The sequence below is a fragment of the Solea senegalensis genome, linkage group LG11, assembly GCF_019176455.1.
Source record: "Solea senegalensis isolate Sse05_10M linkage group LG11, IFAPA_SoseM_1, whole genome shotgun sequence".
NCBI lineage: Eukaryota > Metazoa > Chordata > Actinopteri > Pleuronectiformes > Soleidae > Solea > Solea senegalensis.
In genome coordinates, this window is record NC_058031.1 from 19826150 (window position 1) to 19847015 (window position 20866).

Here is a 20866-nt window from a genome sequence, read left to right on the forward strand (position 1 = left end):
GCATGTCATCCAAATTTTGACAAAAGAGTCATAGTATAGCATGTCATCCAAATTTTGACAAAAGAGTCATATTATAGCATGTCGTCCAAAGTTTTTTGTCAAAATTTGGACGACATACTATACTATGACGTTTTTGTCAAGTTTTGGATGACATACTAAACTATGACTTTTTTTCAAATTTTGGATGACATACGAAACTATGACTTTTTTGTCAAATTTTGGACGACATGCTATACTATGACTATTTTTTCAAACTTTGGATGACATACTATAGTATGACTTTTTTGTCAAATTTTGGACACATTTTATACTATGACTTTTTTGTCAAATTTTGGACGACATAATATACTATGACTTTTTTGTCAAATTTTGGACGACTTACTATAGTATGACTTTTTTGAGTGATTTTGGTCGATATACTATACTATGACTTTTTTGAGTTATTTTAAACGACATACTATACTATGACTTTTTTGTCTCATTTTGGACGACATACTATACTTTGACTTTTTTGTCAAATTTTGACGACATAATATACTATGACTTTTTTGTCACATTTTGACCTATTATACTATACTCATGACGCTTTTGTCAAGTTTTGATACTATACTATGACTTTTTTGTCACATTTTGGACAACATACTATACTATGACGTTTTTGTCAAGTTTTGGATGACATACTAAACTATGACTTTTTCTAAATTTTGATGACATACTAAACTCTGACTTTTTTCAAATTTTGGATGACATAATTTAAACTATGATTCTTTTTGTCAAATTTTGACTATTATGCTATACTATGATTCTTTTTTTCAAAGTTTGGATAATTATAGTATGACTTTTTTGTCAAATTTTGACAATATTTTTATGCTATGATTTTGTCAAATTTTTGACTCCATATAATATAATATGACTTTTTGTCAAAATCCCTTGGACCTTACATGCGCGTTATAGTATGACTTTTAGTCAAAATTTGGACATACTAACCATGACTTTTTGTCACCCTGACTACATTATATACTATTACTTTTTGTCACATTTTTGACCCACATACTATACTATGAGGGATTTTTGTCAAATTTTGGACGACATTATATACTATTACTTTTTTGTCACATTTTGGACGACATACTATAGTATGACTTCTTATCAAAATTTGGACGACATACTATACTATGATGTTTTGTCAAATTTTAGACAACATACTATAGTATTACTTTTTTGTCATAATTTGTAAGACATAATAAAGTATGACTTTTGTCAAATTTTCGACAACATACTATAGAATGACTTTTTTGTTACATTTTGGACAACATACTATACTATGACTTTTTTGTCAAATTTTGGACAACATGCTATACTATGACTTTTTTGTCAAACTTTGGACAACATACTATAGTATGACTTTCTTGTCAAATTTTGGACGACATACTATACAATGACTTTTTTGTCAAACTTTTGACGACATACTATCTTATGACTTTTTTGTCAAAATTTGGACGACATACTATACTATTACTTCTTTTGTCAAATTTTAGACGACATACTAAAGTATGACGTCTTTGTCAAATTTAGAGCGACATACTATGACTTTTTTGAGCACATCTGTGGCTATAGGACGACATACTATACTATGACTTTTTTGTCAAACTTTGGACGACATACTATAATATGACTTTTTTGTCAAACTTTGGACGACATACTAAACTATCACTTTTCTGGTCAAATTTTGGACAACATACTAAACTATCACCTTTTTTATAAAATTTTTGACAACATACTAAACTATGACTTTTTTTCAGTTTTTAAACGACATACATGTGACATTTTGGTGACTTTTTGGACCACAACAATGGTGTCATGCTTACTTTGAGTACTGTGCCGGATTCATCCAGGTGGGTCAGTACTGTTCATTGTGTGGTTCAAGGTGTTCTGGCTCCACAGATGAGGAATGGCCTGCTGGGAGAGAAGCCACTTTTAAAAACTTGTGTTGTTAAGTTATGGTATTATTTATCGCCTACAATATATAACTTAACTATATAAATAAATGTGTTAACATAACGTATTATAGTCTCACATAACAACCTAGATTTTCTCTGTAAGAAATTGTTTTGCCCCATAGAACGTTACGCTGTAAGAAAGACTTATGGTATTGCTCTGCTAAGGATGGAGGAACTGTTGTTGTGTTGGGGGATCCCTCCACCTTTGATCATCCCTGACCACACACCACATGTGCTTACTTGTGGGCGATACTGACCAATCTATCATTGTACACGTTATCACTCAGCCCTGCAGGGTTCAAGACGTGTAAATGCAGTAAACAGGAAATCCCCTGCATTATCACATCACCTCACAGCCCGGTGCCTCCACACCTCATTGCTCCATAATGAATGTATGAGCCTTCTAGTCTGGGGGGAAACAAGACTGCAACGTGTTTTGTATTTAGCCGGCCTAACTTAACTCGAGTGTGCGAGCGCAGCACAGCACCTCTTTATCTCATCCAGCGCTGTTGCTATTCATCCTGCTGCCACTGCTGACAATAGTACCATTAGTCATCAGCAGCAAAGTGAAGGTGCTATGGCAGCACCTATTACACACAGACAACTGCCCTAATATCATTTCTCCTTAATGCACATGGATGGACAAACAAGACAGGGGCCAAACACTTCAACAGCAGTGGACCAGAAATTAAACCACACATTGAGACCACTATGCGATGTCGTGGCTGTAAAATGTTTGTCAGACTTTTTCATGTCAAAAAAAATACTTACTATGAAAAATGTATATCACGCCAGGTTTGTCAAGAGCTTGAGTATTAAATACACATGTATGAATTAAACTCATAATTCCAACCCAAATGCCAATAATAACAGTATTCTGACAGATGTAATACACACACATATGAATGGGTATGATTGATATGTGATAGGAAACATGCTGCATGTAGGTGCACTCTATGAATGCGAGTGTGAATGGGTGAATGGTAGACAACTAAATCCAAGCTCAGTTTTAGTTGGATTAGAGTTCAGCATACACAGATTTGTTACTGTCTTTTGCAGAATTAATTTGAACGAAATCCTCAGTCCTATACAGAGAACAAATTACAAACGGAACTATAGATAGAAAATCATGCACTAATCAGTCACACCATTACAACTGACACCTGGTACAAAAGACTAGGGTTTATATGATGGACAGAGAGCCAGAATGTGGGTCACAGGTGTCGTTGTTCATCGGGAGTTATTGGTTGCACCTGTGTTGTTCTCTCACAGCTGAGTCCAATCAGCCTGACGGGTTTGAGTTTCCCTGCTCAGGTGGGGTTTGTGTCTCACTTTTAATTGACTCCCTGTTTGTGTTTCGAATGAAAATATGAGTTGTTTTTTCTCCTTTTTGGCCATTTTATCTATGTCTGCTGGGGCTATCCAGCAGATGATCAATTGATCGATTGAGAGTGTTCAATTACAGAGGAGGAGAGTGATTACACCTAACAAAGGACGTTGAAGATGGTGCAGCAGGGCTGGAGGAAAAGAGGAAGACGAGGTTCATGGATGTTGCGATAGAGGACATGAGGACAGTTGGTGTAACAGAAGAGGACACAGGGAGATGGAGGCAGATGATCTGCTGTCGTGACCCCTAAAAGGAGAAGCCAAAAGAGGATAATTTTTACAGAATTAATAGATGAGTGTGGGGAGTTGTCTCCTCACTAACACCTTTTAGAAAACCCTTTGTCCCATTTGTTGCAGTTTTTTGTTAGTTTCCCAAACAGTGATTTAGTATTTTTTGGTGAAACAAGCATTAAGTAAATTAATTCAATTTCCATTTGTTGTGTTGTTCATATTTTCACATATTTGAATCAATGACAGAATTCCTTGGTTGTTTTGTTTTTTATACAATTTATTTCATTTGATAAAGGCATACACTTAGTGTGAGACCAAACATTCTAGAAGAAATGTACATTTACATAACCTTAACCCAAATGTACACTAACCCTATTTTTAACAGTGATCTCTTCTTTACAAAACATCAAATCAAAGATATAGTTTGAAAAGAAAAATTCGACTGACCACTGACCTTCACTGCCCACATGCTGTTCCTCTGACGGACACTACAGCAGAAAAGTAAAACCCCTCATGGCCTTGAGACAATTTCAGTGTTCCTTTTTTTTTATTTTTCTCTTACTTTTCACTCTCACAGTGTGAAAAGTTCATGTCATCCTGTTGGATCCCGACAGAGTGTCCAATATGCCCCACTCCACAGGCCTCTAGTAACCCTTACAGACTGGGCCAGAGCTTCACACCAGCAGCTATGCAAAGAGAATATAATTGAGTTACAAAAATGGCAAAAAAGTAAACTGGCTTCTCAAACCAAAACTGCATGAAATGAATCCAGTGTTCAGGCGTCTTAAAATATGATGTTTGTGGTCCTGCACATACAGTACTGTATTTTCAGAAACACTGCATTAGGTACTAAGATACATTAGGGAAAGCCCCTGTTTGAGCAGCTATGAAGAGAATGTGTCATTCGTTTGTCTGTACAGCACTTTTGGAGAGCAGTAAAGCAACAAAGATCTACAGTGGAAGAAACTTATCTATCTGACAAGACCTCTAAAGGAGAAAACAGAGATTCAGAACAGAATGGACAATTTTTTAATTGAACCAAACGAATAAATAACAAAAATGTCCTTAACTAACAAACACACCGTCTTTGTGTATGGTTGGTTGAAAAAGTTTTTAAGAAAATTTACTGAACATGCACTCACTTTATTTTACATAATACAGTCATATATACAGAGCAGATTAGAGGCTTGTTGAGGCTTTTTAATGATTGATGAGCACTGGGTCAGAGCCGAGTTGCACCAAAGGTCTCATTTCTTCCATTCCTTTACGGTCCAGATTCAGAGGGACACCAAGTCAGATTTTTAATTTAACAGCACCCATGTGATCTTTTTGTGGCTTTTCCAAACAGGTGCAGTCCCCATGGAAATATTCAATAGATTTTTCTCGGTCTGAAGAGCCATAAATGGATCGAACCTGAAGCACAAGGAGTGAATGAAAAGAAAAAATAAATCACAATTCTGTTGTACTGCTGTTCATAAACTCAAAAGAGCTATGGGGGAAATACAGACTATGATGTGATTTGTTTGAATTGTGCACAAACGTGGTGGTAAAATCCCCACATGCTCCATACTGCCACTGTATTTACTCCAAATGAAATGAAAAGAAGATGCATCTGTCCTTGATGAGCACTGCTGCTGTGGGAATTTGATGAATCACCACTGAATAAAGCATGTGTCTTTATTCCAGAGAGAAAACGCAGGAGAACGTGCTGGATTGTGGCCAGATACAAATGTTGCACCATATTCATGTCCGCTATTTGAATTCACAATGAGCTTTTTTGCTGTAGCCAAAAAGCTAAGGACAGAATTTTCAAGGAGATATTTAATGGCGTGTTTAATTTAGCGTGCTCTCAGAATAAAAGGAACATTTTTTTTTTTCTGGCAATAGACCTAGTTTCAAAAGGTATAATATTAGCGAAGGGTAAATCAAATGTAACAGTAAGGCAGTGGAGGAAGTGTGAGTGTGAAAGCAGGGTTGTGTTATTTACAGTATCTTTAGTAGAGCGGAACACAGCATTGGTTAATAGTAGGGAAAGAGTCTTGTGTTTTTGGTGCTGAGACCAGGAATAGTGGAGCTGCCTAAATCTAAATGTCAGCACCCCATTTGCTGAATATCGTGAAGCCAGGCTTTACAGACAGTGAGCAGTCCAACCCAGGCCCAGCAAGAAAAAAAGCTAGATTCCCTGCACAGGTTGCAGCCCTGTGCTCTCAATAACTTATACTGTACATTTCTAGGGATTGTGGATGTGTGCACAGGTCTGCACTGTGTTGGAATTATAGCTTTTTATGCTGTGACACGCATCATGTTATGCAATCCTAACGTAATCTATCACTCAGGTATACTGAGCCTGCATCTACAGGGCACAGCTGGGCTCATTGGTGCAGTCATTGTGGCTGTGGTTACTGTCCACGTCCCTCTTCCTCAGCTCTCTGCCTGCCTTTTGCTGCTGACTGCTGCTGCTGCTGCTGTGACCGCGGTGAGCCGGCGACGACGAAGGCTGCTTGCCGCGCTCCTGGTGGTGCCCGTGACCCTGGTGGTGGCTATGAGCATGACCACTGCCGCCACCGCGAGAATCCACATCGTCACTGTCAACGAACCCGACTCCTCTCTTGGTATCATCCACGACCTCGAAGTTGTCATTGTGGTTGTTGTCAGTAATGTCGCTCTCTTGCACCACCTGCAGGTAGGCCCTGACGCGGTGGTGGCGGACGCCCGAATGATCGCTGAAGTCAATGACCCGGCATTCGTAGGTGCCCTCGTCAGATGGCTTGACTCGGGAGAGGCGGAGTTTATGGGAAATGTTGCTTCCAACGACCTTCACAACCTGGCAAAGACATAATATCATATAATAATGATGGTGAGATAGTGATTTTTTTTTTAAACATTAAAGGAATTTAATGTTTAATGCATTTAGCTTTGTATTACTAGAATAGGGATAGTATTTTTGAAAAATTGTGCTTCCCAACCTCATTTTCGAGAAAGAAAAAGAGTCGAGAAATATCTTCTTTCTTTTTTTTGTTGCGTGCCCACCAGTGACACTTGGTCCGAGCCTTGAAACTTCAACGCTCTTCCGCACTTTTTAGACCCACTCGTAGAATGTAAAGAGTGTCCGCCATCTTTGCTAACAGTTATGCTAACAGGACCAAGTCACTGGTGGGCATGTAACAAAGAAAAGAATGAAGATATTTCTCAACTCAGGGGAAATTGAAGTTGGGGAGCACATTTTTCAAAAAAACTACCCCTATTCTAGTAATACAAAGCTAAATGCAAATTGGTGAAGTATTCCTATAATTTTAGCTTATTAAATATAATTGAAATCATGCTAAAAATTACTACTAAGTAAATTAGTTCAAGGATTTGCAAACATTACAACTCTTCTTTAGAGATTCAGTGTGCACTAATTATGGTCTCATGTGCAATATTCCTTCTTTGTGCCTTAACTACAAGTGTCTTGCATCTGAAAATGACAGCCCTCTCAAACAGTAACAGTGTTTTTTTGTATTAATCATCATCAACAACAACACCAGTAAACATCATATTTTTGAGGCCACTAGATGAGCAAGATGCAATAAAATGTCCCTTTATTGCTTTCTAACATAGTGAAAAATGCTGAAACTTGTGAGACTTGGAGGATGACATTGTCTTCCATAGGTGTTGAGTGTGATTTTGCCACAGCTCAATGATGTCCTAGGTGTATATAGGCAACAGGTTGCATGGATTTATTCTCACGCATGTCCACACATCAGATATTATGTATCTGATGTAGGGCCACATATTGAACTCCGGTTTGATTTGAAAACTGGAATTGAGGATCAGATTTTCCACGTTCACTTCATTTTTGTAATCTGAACATAGCTCAATTAAAATAATCCCAGTTTACATGTTTCTGGACGGTGGGGCTTTTTGCCCTATGTGAGCCGTGTATGGTACCAGCACCGCCCGCATCCCTAATGGGGAGAATAATGTGGTAGAAGATGGATGGCTGATTTAAGTGGTTTTTTTTTTTGTTTGTTTTTTCATAATTAAAAAAAGCTCTTAAAATGTAATTATACTGGTCATTTTGGCAAACACTGATCAATGGTTTTTCAGATAATGTATTAACTAAATAACAATCCTCAGAATACTTTAATAATCCCTGGGGGTAAATTGTTTTTGTTCCCGATGCTCCGTGCAAAGTGAAATAGAAATACAGCAGATGAAACAAGGCATAAGATATAGATATAAATAAAACAGTAAAGTAGGCAATAAGAGGGAATGAAATAAAATATGAAATAAAATAATACAATAATAAAGTACACACTCTGGAAATATATACAATATACAAATAGTTAGCAATGAAGTGAGGATGAATATAGTTTGCTTTAGTTTGTTTTGTTTTATAGATAACCATAAGAGTCCGATCATCAGAGGGAGGAGTAAACCAATTAATCAGGATAATATTTGACAAATTAATAAATCATAAAAATAATTATTAGCTCCAAGTTTTATGAGTTGCAGGCGAGCTGTACACGTGCTAGTAATATTTTTTGTAAATTAGTTACAAAGTAAAAGTGTCTTTATCATTCCATATCGTATATTTTTTGTATATATATATATGCTGGATGCTAAATATATAGTGGCAGCGTTTGCCACAAATTGATGGTTAAACAACGTTTTGCTGTATTTAAAATGTTTATTATCCGTGATACAAATGCAGAGTGAAAGCTACAGCCGCCTGCTGTAGATGTTACGGTGTAAGTCTGGTTACACTCCAAAGCTGTGCCTCCTCTCTCACACCAACTCAGACAAAGATGCCACTCTACACATTTGGTTTGTGGCCTTGAAAGTATGAAGAGATTACATCTCCAAGCTTTGCAAGTTCACAGAGTAATGGGAATGTGACGCACCAAGATATAAATACAACTTCGTTCATCACACGCCTTCCTCCCCATGACGCCAGTGGATGCTGGGTCGTGAGTGTGCGTGTGTAATCCCTGCATGTGTGTTTGTGACTGTATGTAAAAGCTCAACACACTGTTTTTGCTGATTTATGAAACTACTTCTATCATCAGTTTGTGTCAGCATATGTGGGAGCATCTATCGTGTTTTTGTTTCACTTAATGGATGTGGGCCAACATCTATTATACAGGGAGAGCTCATAATGAGCTGTACAGCCTGCAGTATTTGGCTCCACCCACACACACAAACGCACACGCACACACACGCACACACACACACACACACACACACTCAGTCACCCAAACTGCAGCTGGAGATTTCACTACAGGGAATCAGCTACAGACAGACTGGTGGGAGAGGCTTCATCTTTGTGCATGTTCATGTGTTTTGTTCCACATAGGAAACAAAGTGAAAGTGTCTTTATCATTCCATAGCTTATATTTTTATATTTCCTGTATCTTCATATACATAAATGTCCATTTACACACATTATCTTAAATATTCTATACAAAATGACTCTACTGTTAGTCAAGAGAATTTGCTTTGTAATTGTGCAGTTGGGAGAAATGTGAAGTTTCTTTTAAAAAGATGTAAAAAAAAAGGCCACACTTGGAGTCATTAAAGTATGTCTTCTCCACTTCAAATCCCTGTCATTGTGAGAATGATTGAGTAAACATCTCTATGAGCACCAGAAGCTCTGTTGATATCTCAGCCTATTCTCCTCACTGTTAATTACAGGGATTTGGTCTTTCAGTCATAAAGATACGTGGGGGTGAATATGACGATAATGCACTGCACACCATGCCCCCTCCATTGGTGAGGAAACCATCTGTCTGCTGTTTGGCTGACACTGAGATTCTACAGACCCATTAAAAATAAAGCAAACATTGTCGCCGTGTCTTTGGTCTGAAGCCTTCACTGCTCTAAAAGCTTCATCAAGTGAAAAATGCACAAAAATAAAACAATGTAAACAATGTAATGAGGCTTTTCACAGACAATGAGAGCAGACAGTGGTCAACTCACGCTTATCTTTGTAGCATCCTTCGGCATCTCCTCCTCAGGAGCCACCTGAGAGAAGAAAATAAAGTACTTTATTCATTTATTACATCCATGAGTATCTAAACAACAATGGACAAACTGTGTTGTTGAATATGAGTTAAAGATTAGATACTGCAAGTCCACATAATTCCAGGCAGGTACTTCTATTTTAAAGCTGTTTTTATAAATATTTTAGCAGCATTTGATGATTGATTGATAGAACGATAGATAGAACGATAGCTAGATAGACAGACGGACAGACAGACAGATTGGTTGATAGATTAAACGTTTGTTTAGATGAATGACTTATTTCACAAGTGACACAGTTCTGTGCCAGATTTCCTGCTGATGAACGTACTTCGTTGGTTGTCCATGGCTGTCTGTCTGTCCAGTCCAGATGGTTCCTGATGTACCACCATTGGATCTCCAGGGAATACGAGGGCATCCCCGCTCCTCTGAAGGAGCAGGCCATCTCCACATCCTGGCCTCTGTGGGCGGTCATATCATGAGGCACCTCTGTGAACATGGCTGCACAGACACAGAATGAGACAAGATTAGTGGTGGTACGCTCGTCAGAGCAGGGTGTTGAAAGTTGATTTCAATGTTGTTGACCTTTATAGAATCTCAAAAATCTTTTATTACAAAAGCAAAGCAACATCAGACGATTCCCCACTTGATCTCATGAAAAAATAGTATTAGTACAAGCTCCTTCATGTGAAATAAGATGATATTAAAAGCAATGCTGACAGGTTAAATGTTAGAGGCATTTCCCCATGAACTCAGGTTCATATGAGTTAAGGCTCAGTAAGATGAGGAAACATTTAGTGATTACCAGGTAGTGTATCATAAAACAGTGAAATCATTCTCGTGAAAAAGCCCGTATTTAGTCAAGCAAAGATGAATTAAACAAGCTGACTGTGTGTGTAATGGCTGCACATTCGTTTACATAACTGCTGTTCTGACACTAAATGTGTTAATCATGAAAACACATTAATCTTTCAAAAAAAGAGGGTGTTTTGTTCTCAGCTGCATTTGTCATCACGTTATGTCACAACAGTGTTCTTGTAAAAGAAAGAAAATTAAATGTGACATTTAAATTAAATGGTGAGCATGGAAGTTAGGGAGATGTTAGGGAGAAATTTGAAAAAAACTATTCAAATTCATTATTTTTAACTTGAACAATGAATTACTGTGAGGACAAAGAAGGATTAAATATTTATAGAATAACTTTTATTCTTCCTCATCAAAGTGCACAATATAACTGAGACCACCAGACAAGCAGTGGTCTGTTAAAGAGACAAATACAGTAGTTTGTGAACCATATTCAGTGGCAACAGGGAAAATTACATTAGTCTGATTAATCAAAGCGTTTTATCTGAAAATTTAATTTGTTTTAAATAAAAAAAAACACACTATTTAATCACCGTTCTTTAAATGGAAATTAGATTAATTAACCAACTTAAAATGATTATCTTCCATCTTCAATCCTAAAATACATTTTTAGCAGAATTTAAGATTTCGCCAACAACCCCAAACACAACATTAGTTTCTGCCTTTGTGAGACAATGTCTCATTAGAGGAGGAGGGTCAGCGCGGCATCCTGGATCTCATGTCTCCACAGTATCCACCGTGTTTACAGGGACACATCTGGAGTGACTTGTGTGCCAACAACTGGACTGAGAGCGAAACAGCCATCAGACTTGGAAAGGATCACGGTGGATGCTAAATATAACTTTGATGCTGTTATCCTACAGTACCACAAATACGCTGGAATCTCTAAACTTGGCAACCAATAAATGAGAATGTTTTGATAAGAGAGTTCAGTGGGAATGAAAAATATCAAGCAGCTTTTAAACATCTCCTTCAATCTTAAATGCATTTTGCATATCAATCAGTTAGTCTGACATTATCTAAACTGAATGGGATCTTTGCTACATAACCTAATTATTCAACAGAAAGTTGTTGTTTTTTTTAAGTTAACTTAAGTTAACTGCTACTGCTAACATACAATGAATACAATCAGGCCAGGTAGAAAATCAAATTGTTGTTTTTGTAGCTTTGCCTAAAACTGCACTGAACTACTGTAATGCTGTAAGAAAATAAAGTAAAAGGCTGGGCCAAAAGTAAGTTCAGTAGAACTATATCACAATTCAAATTTTCTCCCTCAGTCGCCTCATGAAAACCACAGCAATGAGGGAATTCCTGTGTGTTTTCTCTCTTGGGGAATCCTTTGTCCCAGATAAAGCACTTTGTTTCTCCATGTGTTTTCCTGCTTCCATTAAGTCAAAATTAGTGTAATGTTTATCAGTCACTCTCAGCTTTTACCCTGACATAAGACATGTGTTGACTACTGAGCGCTTTAAAAGCAAATTTCTACCTGTATAATTGTCTGACTTATTTAGTTAACGAGTCAAAGCTGTGCCGATTATCCTCTGGGTTCATAGATTGACCTCTGGTCTTCAACCACTGTGCTATGGATCTGTCTTGTATTGCTGGAGTAGTACAAGCCTCCAGTCATACATCCCTCTTGTACATTGATCAAATCCGCTTGTATTTTTCATTTGTGAAACCCAAAAACGCACCAGGTATCGATTTGACATTACACAGCCAGCGCTAGCAACAATGCCTCCAGCCCAGTTCTTGTAGATAATATTCAAAGCCGCTACGTGGGAACTGCTGTATCAGAGACAGAGCCTCTGAAGTTTCTTTCAGGAATAATAATCTGTCTTTCCACCCTTAGCCGCAAAAAAAAAATCCATGCACAGTCACGGCCTAATGCTTCACACGTTTAGAGACAACAAGAACATGTGGCGGTCGTTAGCAGTCGATTATGATGTGAGAGAGATCATTTCACCAAGCAATTTACAAAATTCACCAAGCTAATCTGATCATATTAGAACCTGTTTCTCAGGCTGTCTCTTCCACAAACACGTTTTCTTTTCCATTCTAATAATGTCCACACCTACTGGAAACTCGATTAACAAATTTTACTACAAAATGGGGAATAATTAAAAACTGAGATTTTAAAGCTCTCGTGTGCAGCTTCTGTCACCAGAACACTGCTAGTGTCACTGTGAAACAAACACACTTAAAGGAATACTTCACCGATTAGCATTTAGCTTTGTATTACTACTGTAGAATAGGGTTAGTATTTTTGAAAACTTGTGCTTCCCAACCTCAGTTTCCCCTGAGTTGAGAAATATCTTCCTTCTTTTCTTTGTTAGGTGCAAACCCAGTGACACTTGGTCCTGTTAGCGTAGCTGTTAGCAAAGATGGCGGACACTGTTTACATTCTGGGAATGAGGTCCCGTCCCCCTACGAGTGGGTCTAAAAAGTGCGGAATTAGCGTTGCAGTGGATGAGAGGACATTTTTCAAGGGTACTTCTTGGCATTTTCAGCCAAAGAGGCGGGCAATTAGATTTTCCCCACTCCACAGGTGATGACATCATTATTGTGACATGAAAACATGGGCTGTACTGAGAAACACAAAGCAAGTTGTGGAGATAAAGGTTTAATCATGGTTCCTTTATATTTAAAAGTTACACAGTTTTAATTTTCTCCCATTTTCTCCTGCTGGTGTTAATGTGCGGCAAAGAATCTTCCAACAAGTGCCTATCTAACGCCATATCTCTTGGCAACAGTCATCTCTAATCGACACACTGTCATTGTTGAGGCCATTGTTGGTTCTGCTCACCTGAAGCATTATCATTATCTCTAAAACAAACAGTGGCTGCTCAGTCAAGTCTGACTCCACTACGAGTCAAACCATTCACCACGGCGAGGAGGGCGAGATGGACGGAGGAATTAAAGTGAGAAAGAGCTTTTGGGCGTCTGTGCTGCACGTGAGAGAATAAATCATCACCAGCGACTGAATTAATGAGCGGGTTGTTGTTTATGCAAGCAAGGCTCTATGCATTTGGGGGAGAGAGTAATATATATCGCAAGAATAAAGGGAGGAATAAATATGAGACAGTGTAGGTGACAGAGAGGGAGAGGACGGCAGAGGAAGAAGGAAGGTGGACGACAATGTGTGAGGTAGCAGATAGCGGTGGATGGAGAAGCCGCAGGCACACGTGTTATTGCTTATTTCACTGAGAAATGGAATCTGTTAATTACGGCCGTGATAAAAGTGGAGCAGGTGGTGCTTCATTGTGGCCTTGTCTTACTACAGCCTATACCTAAACTTCCATCTTTAGTCTATTTAAGAAATCTGCCAACATTTCAGGAAGAATGTTATCCTCAAATTCAAACGTCACAAGATGACTGACATTACAAATATTCACATGAGCAAATGTGCACAGCTCGGACTGAATACAGTCTGAAAATACTTCCTTATGTCCATCCTGAAGTGGTGAGGTTCAAGCTCTTCTGGCTGTACTCAGGTATTACACGTTATTTTTTCTGATCCTTGCACATTATTTGTTTAAATGCTTCACACTTCATGTGAATAGTGAGGCTGCTGTGTTGAAATTTAAAAAAAAGTTTTGTGCCATTTATTCACGTCGCTGTTCATATGCAAAGGCCTTAAGTGGGGACACTTTCCACCTCTTCTGTAATATAAATTAACTATGGTAAAAATCCAAATATGTGGACATATGTGTATGTGGATTTACTGTATATAGGATATACGACGTGTGTATGCAAGTCATATATTTAATTTCGCCAAACACTTATGTACTATATTTACTGTATCCATCCAATAGCACTATATACATCAGAAAATACTAAATACCACCATGTTGTATACAGCATTGGCTGCTGTATCATATAATTACTGATGCCATACAAACTGAAAATTAAAGCATGTGAAGGGGTGATTTATGGAATTATTCAGGGTAATAATCATCCTGATGAACTTACAGTGAGTGATGTCACATGACACTGCAGCTCTATGGACCTTTTCATCTTCTTCGCTCTCATTGTGTTGGTTTTATGGATGATAATATGTATATATATATATATGTACATTGTTTCCAGAATACAAAAACATGTGTCATATTTTCCTTTATTAACCCAGCTTCATCAGAGGTACCACTCTGCATTGTATTTACTCCCAAATAAAGTTAGACGGGAAGAAAATAACATTAATGTCATAAGAGTAATCATTTTATGATCCAAAGACAGAAAAAGCATTCACTCTAACACTGCTGTGTCTGATGTGTTCAGAGAATTAGAGACACAACAAATTCACAATATAACTGTATTACAAGACGCACATTTGCAAACCTAGCCAGTTGTAAACTACAATATATTAAAACAAAAATACCAAACAGGAGACAATTACTGGCTAGATTTGCAGGAAAAAGGGCAAAAACATATCAATTCAAATCAAGCATAATCACAGTGCAAACATTAATGTTAAAGCAAACTTTTCAAGACATCATAGACCTTTAGTTGCTGGGTTAAGAACAGTATTAACAACTGACAACTGTGTCTTTAAATGAAAATCCAGAAATGTTCTGGTGCACAGATGATGACAAAATGGAATGGATGTTTACATTTAATGTCCATAAATTGGCTACCTATGTGTCTAAAGCCTGGACAAATCAAGAAGGATAATTCATCTGTTATTGATAACAATTTTATTTAATCCAGTTAAATAAATCCAGTTTTACTTTGGATTGCTGGTCCGTATCGCCTGTGCATGACACAATAATCAAAATCATCATTATTGTGATGCTATGACATCATCCACCTTTCTAATTATCTGCCACATGGTAGGCAGCAAGTTCATATAGGAGGAAAGTCCTACTACTTTACTGTTTTTCTTCAGAATAGCTCAAACACACAGAGGATGAAAGATGAAGGATTGCCTCTGAGGACAACAAACACTGCAGGGACTGTGAATTTCAGTCCATCCCTTCTTAAAAATGTGCACATGAAACTTTTTAGCGGCTCACCTCTCCCCCTCCGCTCCTCCTTGCCTCAACAAAACTAAAATACATCACTTTGCAGCAGCCACTCGCATGTTATTTCACAGTTGCCTAACAAGGGTATTGAGAGACCCGTCATGTATTTGCTTCTATCCGTTTTGCCTGTGGGCTTGTATTACCCAGACTCACTCAGCATTCTCCTCTCAGTGCCACAACGCACTGCTGCAACAGTCAGGCTTATTTTTTTTTTTAATACAAAAAGGCTTCAGCAACACTGAGCCTCTCCGTGCCTTTTCTGCTCTCAATCTGAATCCATCATGATCGGGTAGCCAGCGGCATCGGCCTCTGAATGTCAATGCTGTTCAGTGTGCAAGATGGCTGGTGGTGCATGCAGGCTGCATGCAATACTCTCAAGAGCTTTTCCAGCTTCCTGAAATGGCTTCATAACAGCTGGGGAAGAGGCAACAGCGTAGTGTGACTCACTAGCTATTACACTGGTAATTAGGCTGATGTATGTTTATTCCCTGTTGCACTCAGAGAAAAAGAGCACACGTTGCCGCGTTGCTCAGAAACAATTCTGCTAAATAGAGTTTTACTTTCATTACAATGCTAATTTATTAAAGGGTTTCTATGCTTCACTGGGCCAAAACCACCCCAGCCTTTCCTTTGCAGTCCCATCTGCAGGTTGGTGCTCCCGACAGTGAGACAGTAAGTGTCTTTTTAAAAACATATCTCACAGGTTGGCAAACATGGAATGTTCTACCCATATATGTTTGTATAGAATCACATTAAATTACATCTTACAACTGTAGCCTTAGCGTGTCTATATGAGTGTCTTTGATGTGCTTTACAGAGGCGTCCATCTTACACTGCAATTTTCTACAGCAACTCAAAGAGACGAGCAGAAGTCTACTAGGCAAGGCAAGAAAAAATATTTTCATAATTCATAATAGTTGTTATTTTTAATAATTAAAACAAGTTCTCAGATATTTCAGCGTCTTAAATGTGAATACTTTCTGGTGTCTTTGCTCCATATAACAAAAACTGAATGCATTTGGTTTGTGGACAAAACAAAACATTTCAGAACTTCATTATTTCAAGGTTTGGAAAATACTTTTTCAACATTCTCTGACATTATATCGACCAAACGATTAATCAGTTCATTGAGGAAATAATTGTTAGTTACAGCCGTACTGCAGTTCAGTCAGTGAATGTGAATTAAAATACGAGTTTAAACGTTTCTTTAGAAATTCAATTAAAAAGCGATGTTCATGTGACGCAAATCAACCATGTGATGTCACTGCAATGTTGCAAAGTGCTGACTCTTCCTCATCCAGAGGCATTTTAGAAAATATTATTTTTAATGGGTCATATAGAACACATAGATGGTATAAAAACTAGATGCATGCATAGTTTTTTTTCTATTATAACGGCACTACTGTCTTCAGGTGACAGTTATGTGCTTTGAAAGACATCACAGGGCAGAAAAGGGAAAGCAACTCCTACACATCCATGCACCTGGGGCTCATGTCTACATCGTTACTGATTGCAGAGCTGGAGCCGCCTTCCTCTGCCAACTTGAAGAGGGTCAGCACTTTTACAGGGAAGAAGTGTACTGACTTGTGCACAGATATTCTGTGATGTGTGGATTTTCACGGCACCTACGGTAAACTATAAGCCTATAATTGACAGGACATCTGCTAGTAACATGTTTCCAAACTAATACAACATTTATATCATTGATGATTGTTAGTTAGAAAACAAATTATTTACAATATTTATAATTAAAATTAAATTAAATGCATTAAAGATGCAAAGCATGACGCATGCATATCTGTTTTTCAGATATCATGATTTATGATAATGTTTTCAAGTCAAGCTTCATCAAACAAAATGACAAATAACCACACGAGACATCATCAAAAGATTAACTATTCAATATTCTAAGGTAAGGATGACAACTTAAAGATATGAATTACCAGTGCTTGATCTACCAGAACATTAAGTATAAACCATGGCTCAGATATGCTGCATAATCCTTAATTGCAGATTTTGCTAATTGCATCGCTTCAAATTGTGATTTCGATTTTAAAATGATTAACTGTCCGACCCCGCTATATGATTGACAAGGACTGAATATAAGGATGCTGCACGAAAGCAAGAAACTAGAATTTGTTGTGAGCTGCTGCTGCCAATGCCAACTCATAATATACATAGAGACTACTTAAAAGGAATTCGATTAAAGGCATTATCATGTATTTGTTGTCATACTTGAATTAGTTATGGCATTCCTGAACTATTGGTAGGAACAAAGAAAAAACATTAGGCCTCCAAGTACAACTGTCCTATATCACATAAGTGAATTTACTTCACCATAGTCTTGACCTTTCAGAGGTCAGACAGATAAAATCACAATAAAATCTGTCGCCGCCTACCAACAAGATATTTCTCTAAGCACTCCTGCTTCCTACATGCCATTGCATTTTCCTTATTTGATTTAAAATAGTTTCATAAATCCATGTTAGAAGTAAATATGAAGGAATACCCACTGGATCATGAGCAGTCTTATCGAAGATTAGCAGAGGGGAACTTTGTGTGCTCTGGAGTTTCCAGTAATACTGGCTTTGCATTTGGATTACTTTATTACATTTACTGAGATTTTTTTCCCCCCTCTGATCTGAAATCTAAGTTTGCAGTGCCTGCAATAAATCACAGTTACAAATGCAGCTAAAGAACCCAGACATTTTAGCTCAAGTATTAAAAATGAGCATATTTTTGAAGGGAAAATTAACTTCTAAACTGAAAAGTAGAAGTGTTTTCCTGTCAAGAATCTTCGTTATTAATAACAATAACAATAACAATAATAATAGTAATATTTATGTAGTCTAATAGGGGTGAGTCAAAATATCGCTAAAATGACATATACATGTTGAAGGTCAGTGTGCTGTGCCCTGTATGACGTTTCAAGGCAACCGGTCAATCTATGGCGAAGTTACAGGGAACTTCCTGTTTGTGGCGAAATGGCAGCTAAATTTAAAAAGCCAACTTCCTGTTGGGTCAAGTTTGTGTCCGTAGACGTGTTTGGGGTCAGTATCTTGTGTCATGTATAAAGTTTGGAGGCAATGGTTCAGTGTTATAGGGCACTTCCTGTTTCGAGGTTGAATGGTCGAATTTCACCAAAATGCCAAGGGTTGCCTTGGCCATATGGCCATTGGCACGTATATTATGTTGGTTTTCAACTTAGAGGGGCACTACAAAGCCCTTGAGCAACGCACGGGTCCGGGAACTATGCAAATATCGCATTTCTGCTAGACCTGACCTCCATGCAAAGTCATTTCGACACCTGCCATTGGCGGCTCGGGCCCTAAATAACAAGTTTACAGCTGGATAACGGTGGAGAAAGTTATGTTCAGAGATGCACGATGCTTTGTTCTCCATGTTGTGAATAAACAGAGAAATCCTGCACTTTTAACTTTTCATGAACGTTTTCTTTTCTTCAGTCAGACAGATAATGTTGTCTTGCAATATATTGTTTATCACAGAACTGTTGTATCGTGATGTTATTGGTATCGTGGACCATGAATTGTGGATCATATGGTATCGTGAGGTACCCTGTGATTCCCACCACTATATTCTAATGTCACACAATATGACATGTGCTGTTCTGGCATTGGAATTAGCAAATGCATGTTCATATTCATTCTATTCTGCATGGTTATGTGTCCATGTATCCACTCACAAGGACACCTGCATGCAAGTGTGTGCATGTGTGGACCTTCACCACCCTTGGCCTTGCCAGCTCAGTCACTTAAGTTCAGTTTCCTGCTGTTCTGGCCCAAATCCCAGCTGCGGGTCCAACTCCCCACAGTGTAGGTCAGAGGGGGTTTGTTTCCCCTTTTAATCAAAAGAATAAGGTTAAAAGGAAAACATGGGTTTCTGAGCCAAAGGGTTCAGCCACAACACCAAGGACAAGTGTGTAATTCAACGCAATACAAGGTGACACCCCCCCACACAACAAATTATTACCACATCATCACTCAACCATTTCCTCCTCACAAAAACACAGACGGGAACAGAGAGCTGAGAATAATAACGACACATCTGCAGCACAAAGCATTTTGCGATGAAAGTGATTCAGGCATCACTTGATTCACCTTGTGCCTAAATGAGATCTCAGGTAAAGGAAGAGACTCCTTTAATTCCAGAGACTGCTAAAAAAAAAAAAATAGACTATGGCCACATAGTATTTACTACCAGAGTTTGAATTCATCTGAGCAACATGTAATTTAGGCCTGTATCAGCTTTATGTACAGTGTTCATAGTATCAGAAGACTGGGAATGTAAGGAGGAAGTTATCAATCATGGCAATAAATAATAATACTACTCAGCAGACAGGAAACTGAGATGTACTGAAACAAAAATCAAGATTCAACGGAAGGTATGGTGCCAAACACCTCAAGGTCCAGTTTCCTATCCAGCCCGCGGAATCGAAGTCGATCAGTGTGAAGTGACTGAGGGCACAAGTAAAAGTCAATATGAGGGTGTGTGTGTGTGTGTGTGTGAGAAAGAGAGAGAGGAAGAATGTGAGTGGGTGTTTGAGTCCTAAGATGCTTGGCTTTGCCATTCGTTGGTTCATTCAATACTGGACACACCCCTTGAACTTAACAACTCTGCTATTTGCGTCGACTGTTGTTGTCGAGCCTCATTTAGAATGAATGGAGGTGTACGGAATCACATGTGCAACTTCCTGTGGACTTAAATAATCTCAATTAGGCTCCAAAGCAAATTGTACCAATTACCAAACTTTTTCCAATCCTGTCCAGCAGCAGACTTCTTTCAGCTACTCTTTGTTGTTGTTGTCAAACAGCTGGAGTGTTTTTAATTAAACATGGAGCATATCGAGACCTCGTAGATCTGTAACTCAGACATGAACGTCTTAGATGTGTGCTGCTTATTTTCTACCTTGGCTTTTGGAAGGACTGCAGCCAACACATATTTAATGATTAATTAATCTGTCAATTGTTTTCTTGTTTGATTAATGAGTTGTTTGGTCCGTAAGATTAGATAAGAAAAAGGAGAAAATGTAAGTCAAATGTAACTCAAATGACAGAATCCTTAAATGTTTACCATCATAGAGGGGCACAGAAAACAGATCATATGCATTGAAAAGGCTAAAACAATAATAAAGGCTTCACATTCAGCAGTTTTGTTCTGTAGAACCACATCAGTTGGCTCTCTCAAAGCTCTGGCCTGGTAACAATAAGACATTCAGGGCTGGAGCCGGGGCTATTTCTGTCCTCTGTGCTATACATAGAGAGCAAACACATGCAGCCTGTGAGGTGCTGTGAAAATGTCTCCTTTCTTAATTTGAACCAATGAGTCATGAATCATGGGTAAAAA

At 38.2% G+C, this 20866-nt stretch overlaps 1 protein-coding gene across 1 annotated transcript in view; it reads right to left on the reverse strand.

Moving 5' to 3' along the window:
• Positions 1-3873: 3873 nt before the first annotated feature.
• LOC122776650 (V-set and transmembrane domain-containing protein 2-like protein) overlaps positions 3874-20866 on the reverse strand; it is a 43225-nt gene continuing 26232 nt past the window's right edge. Inside the window, exons 2-4 of the mRNA XM_044037281.1 lie at positions 9952-10121; positions 9579-9623; positions 3874-6441 (exon numbers count right to left, since the gene is read on the reverse strand). Coding sequence (XP_043893216.1) covers positions 5971-6441; positions 9579-9623; positions 9952-10121 — 686 coding nt within the window. The 3' untranslated portion in view covers positions 3874-5970. The remainder of the gene's footprint in view (positions 6442-9578; positions 9624-9951; positions 10122-20866) is intronic.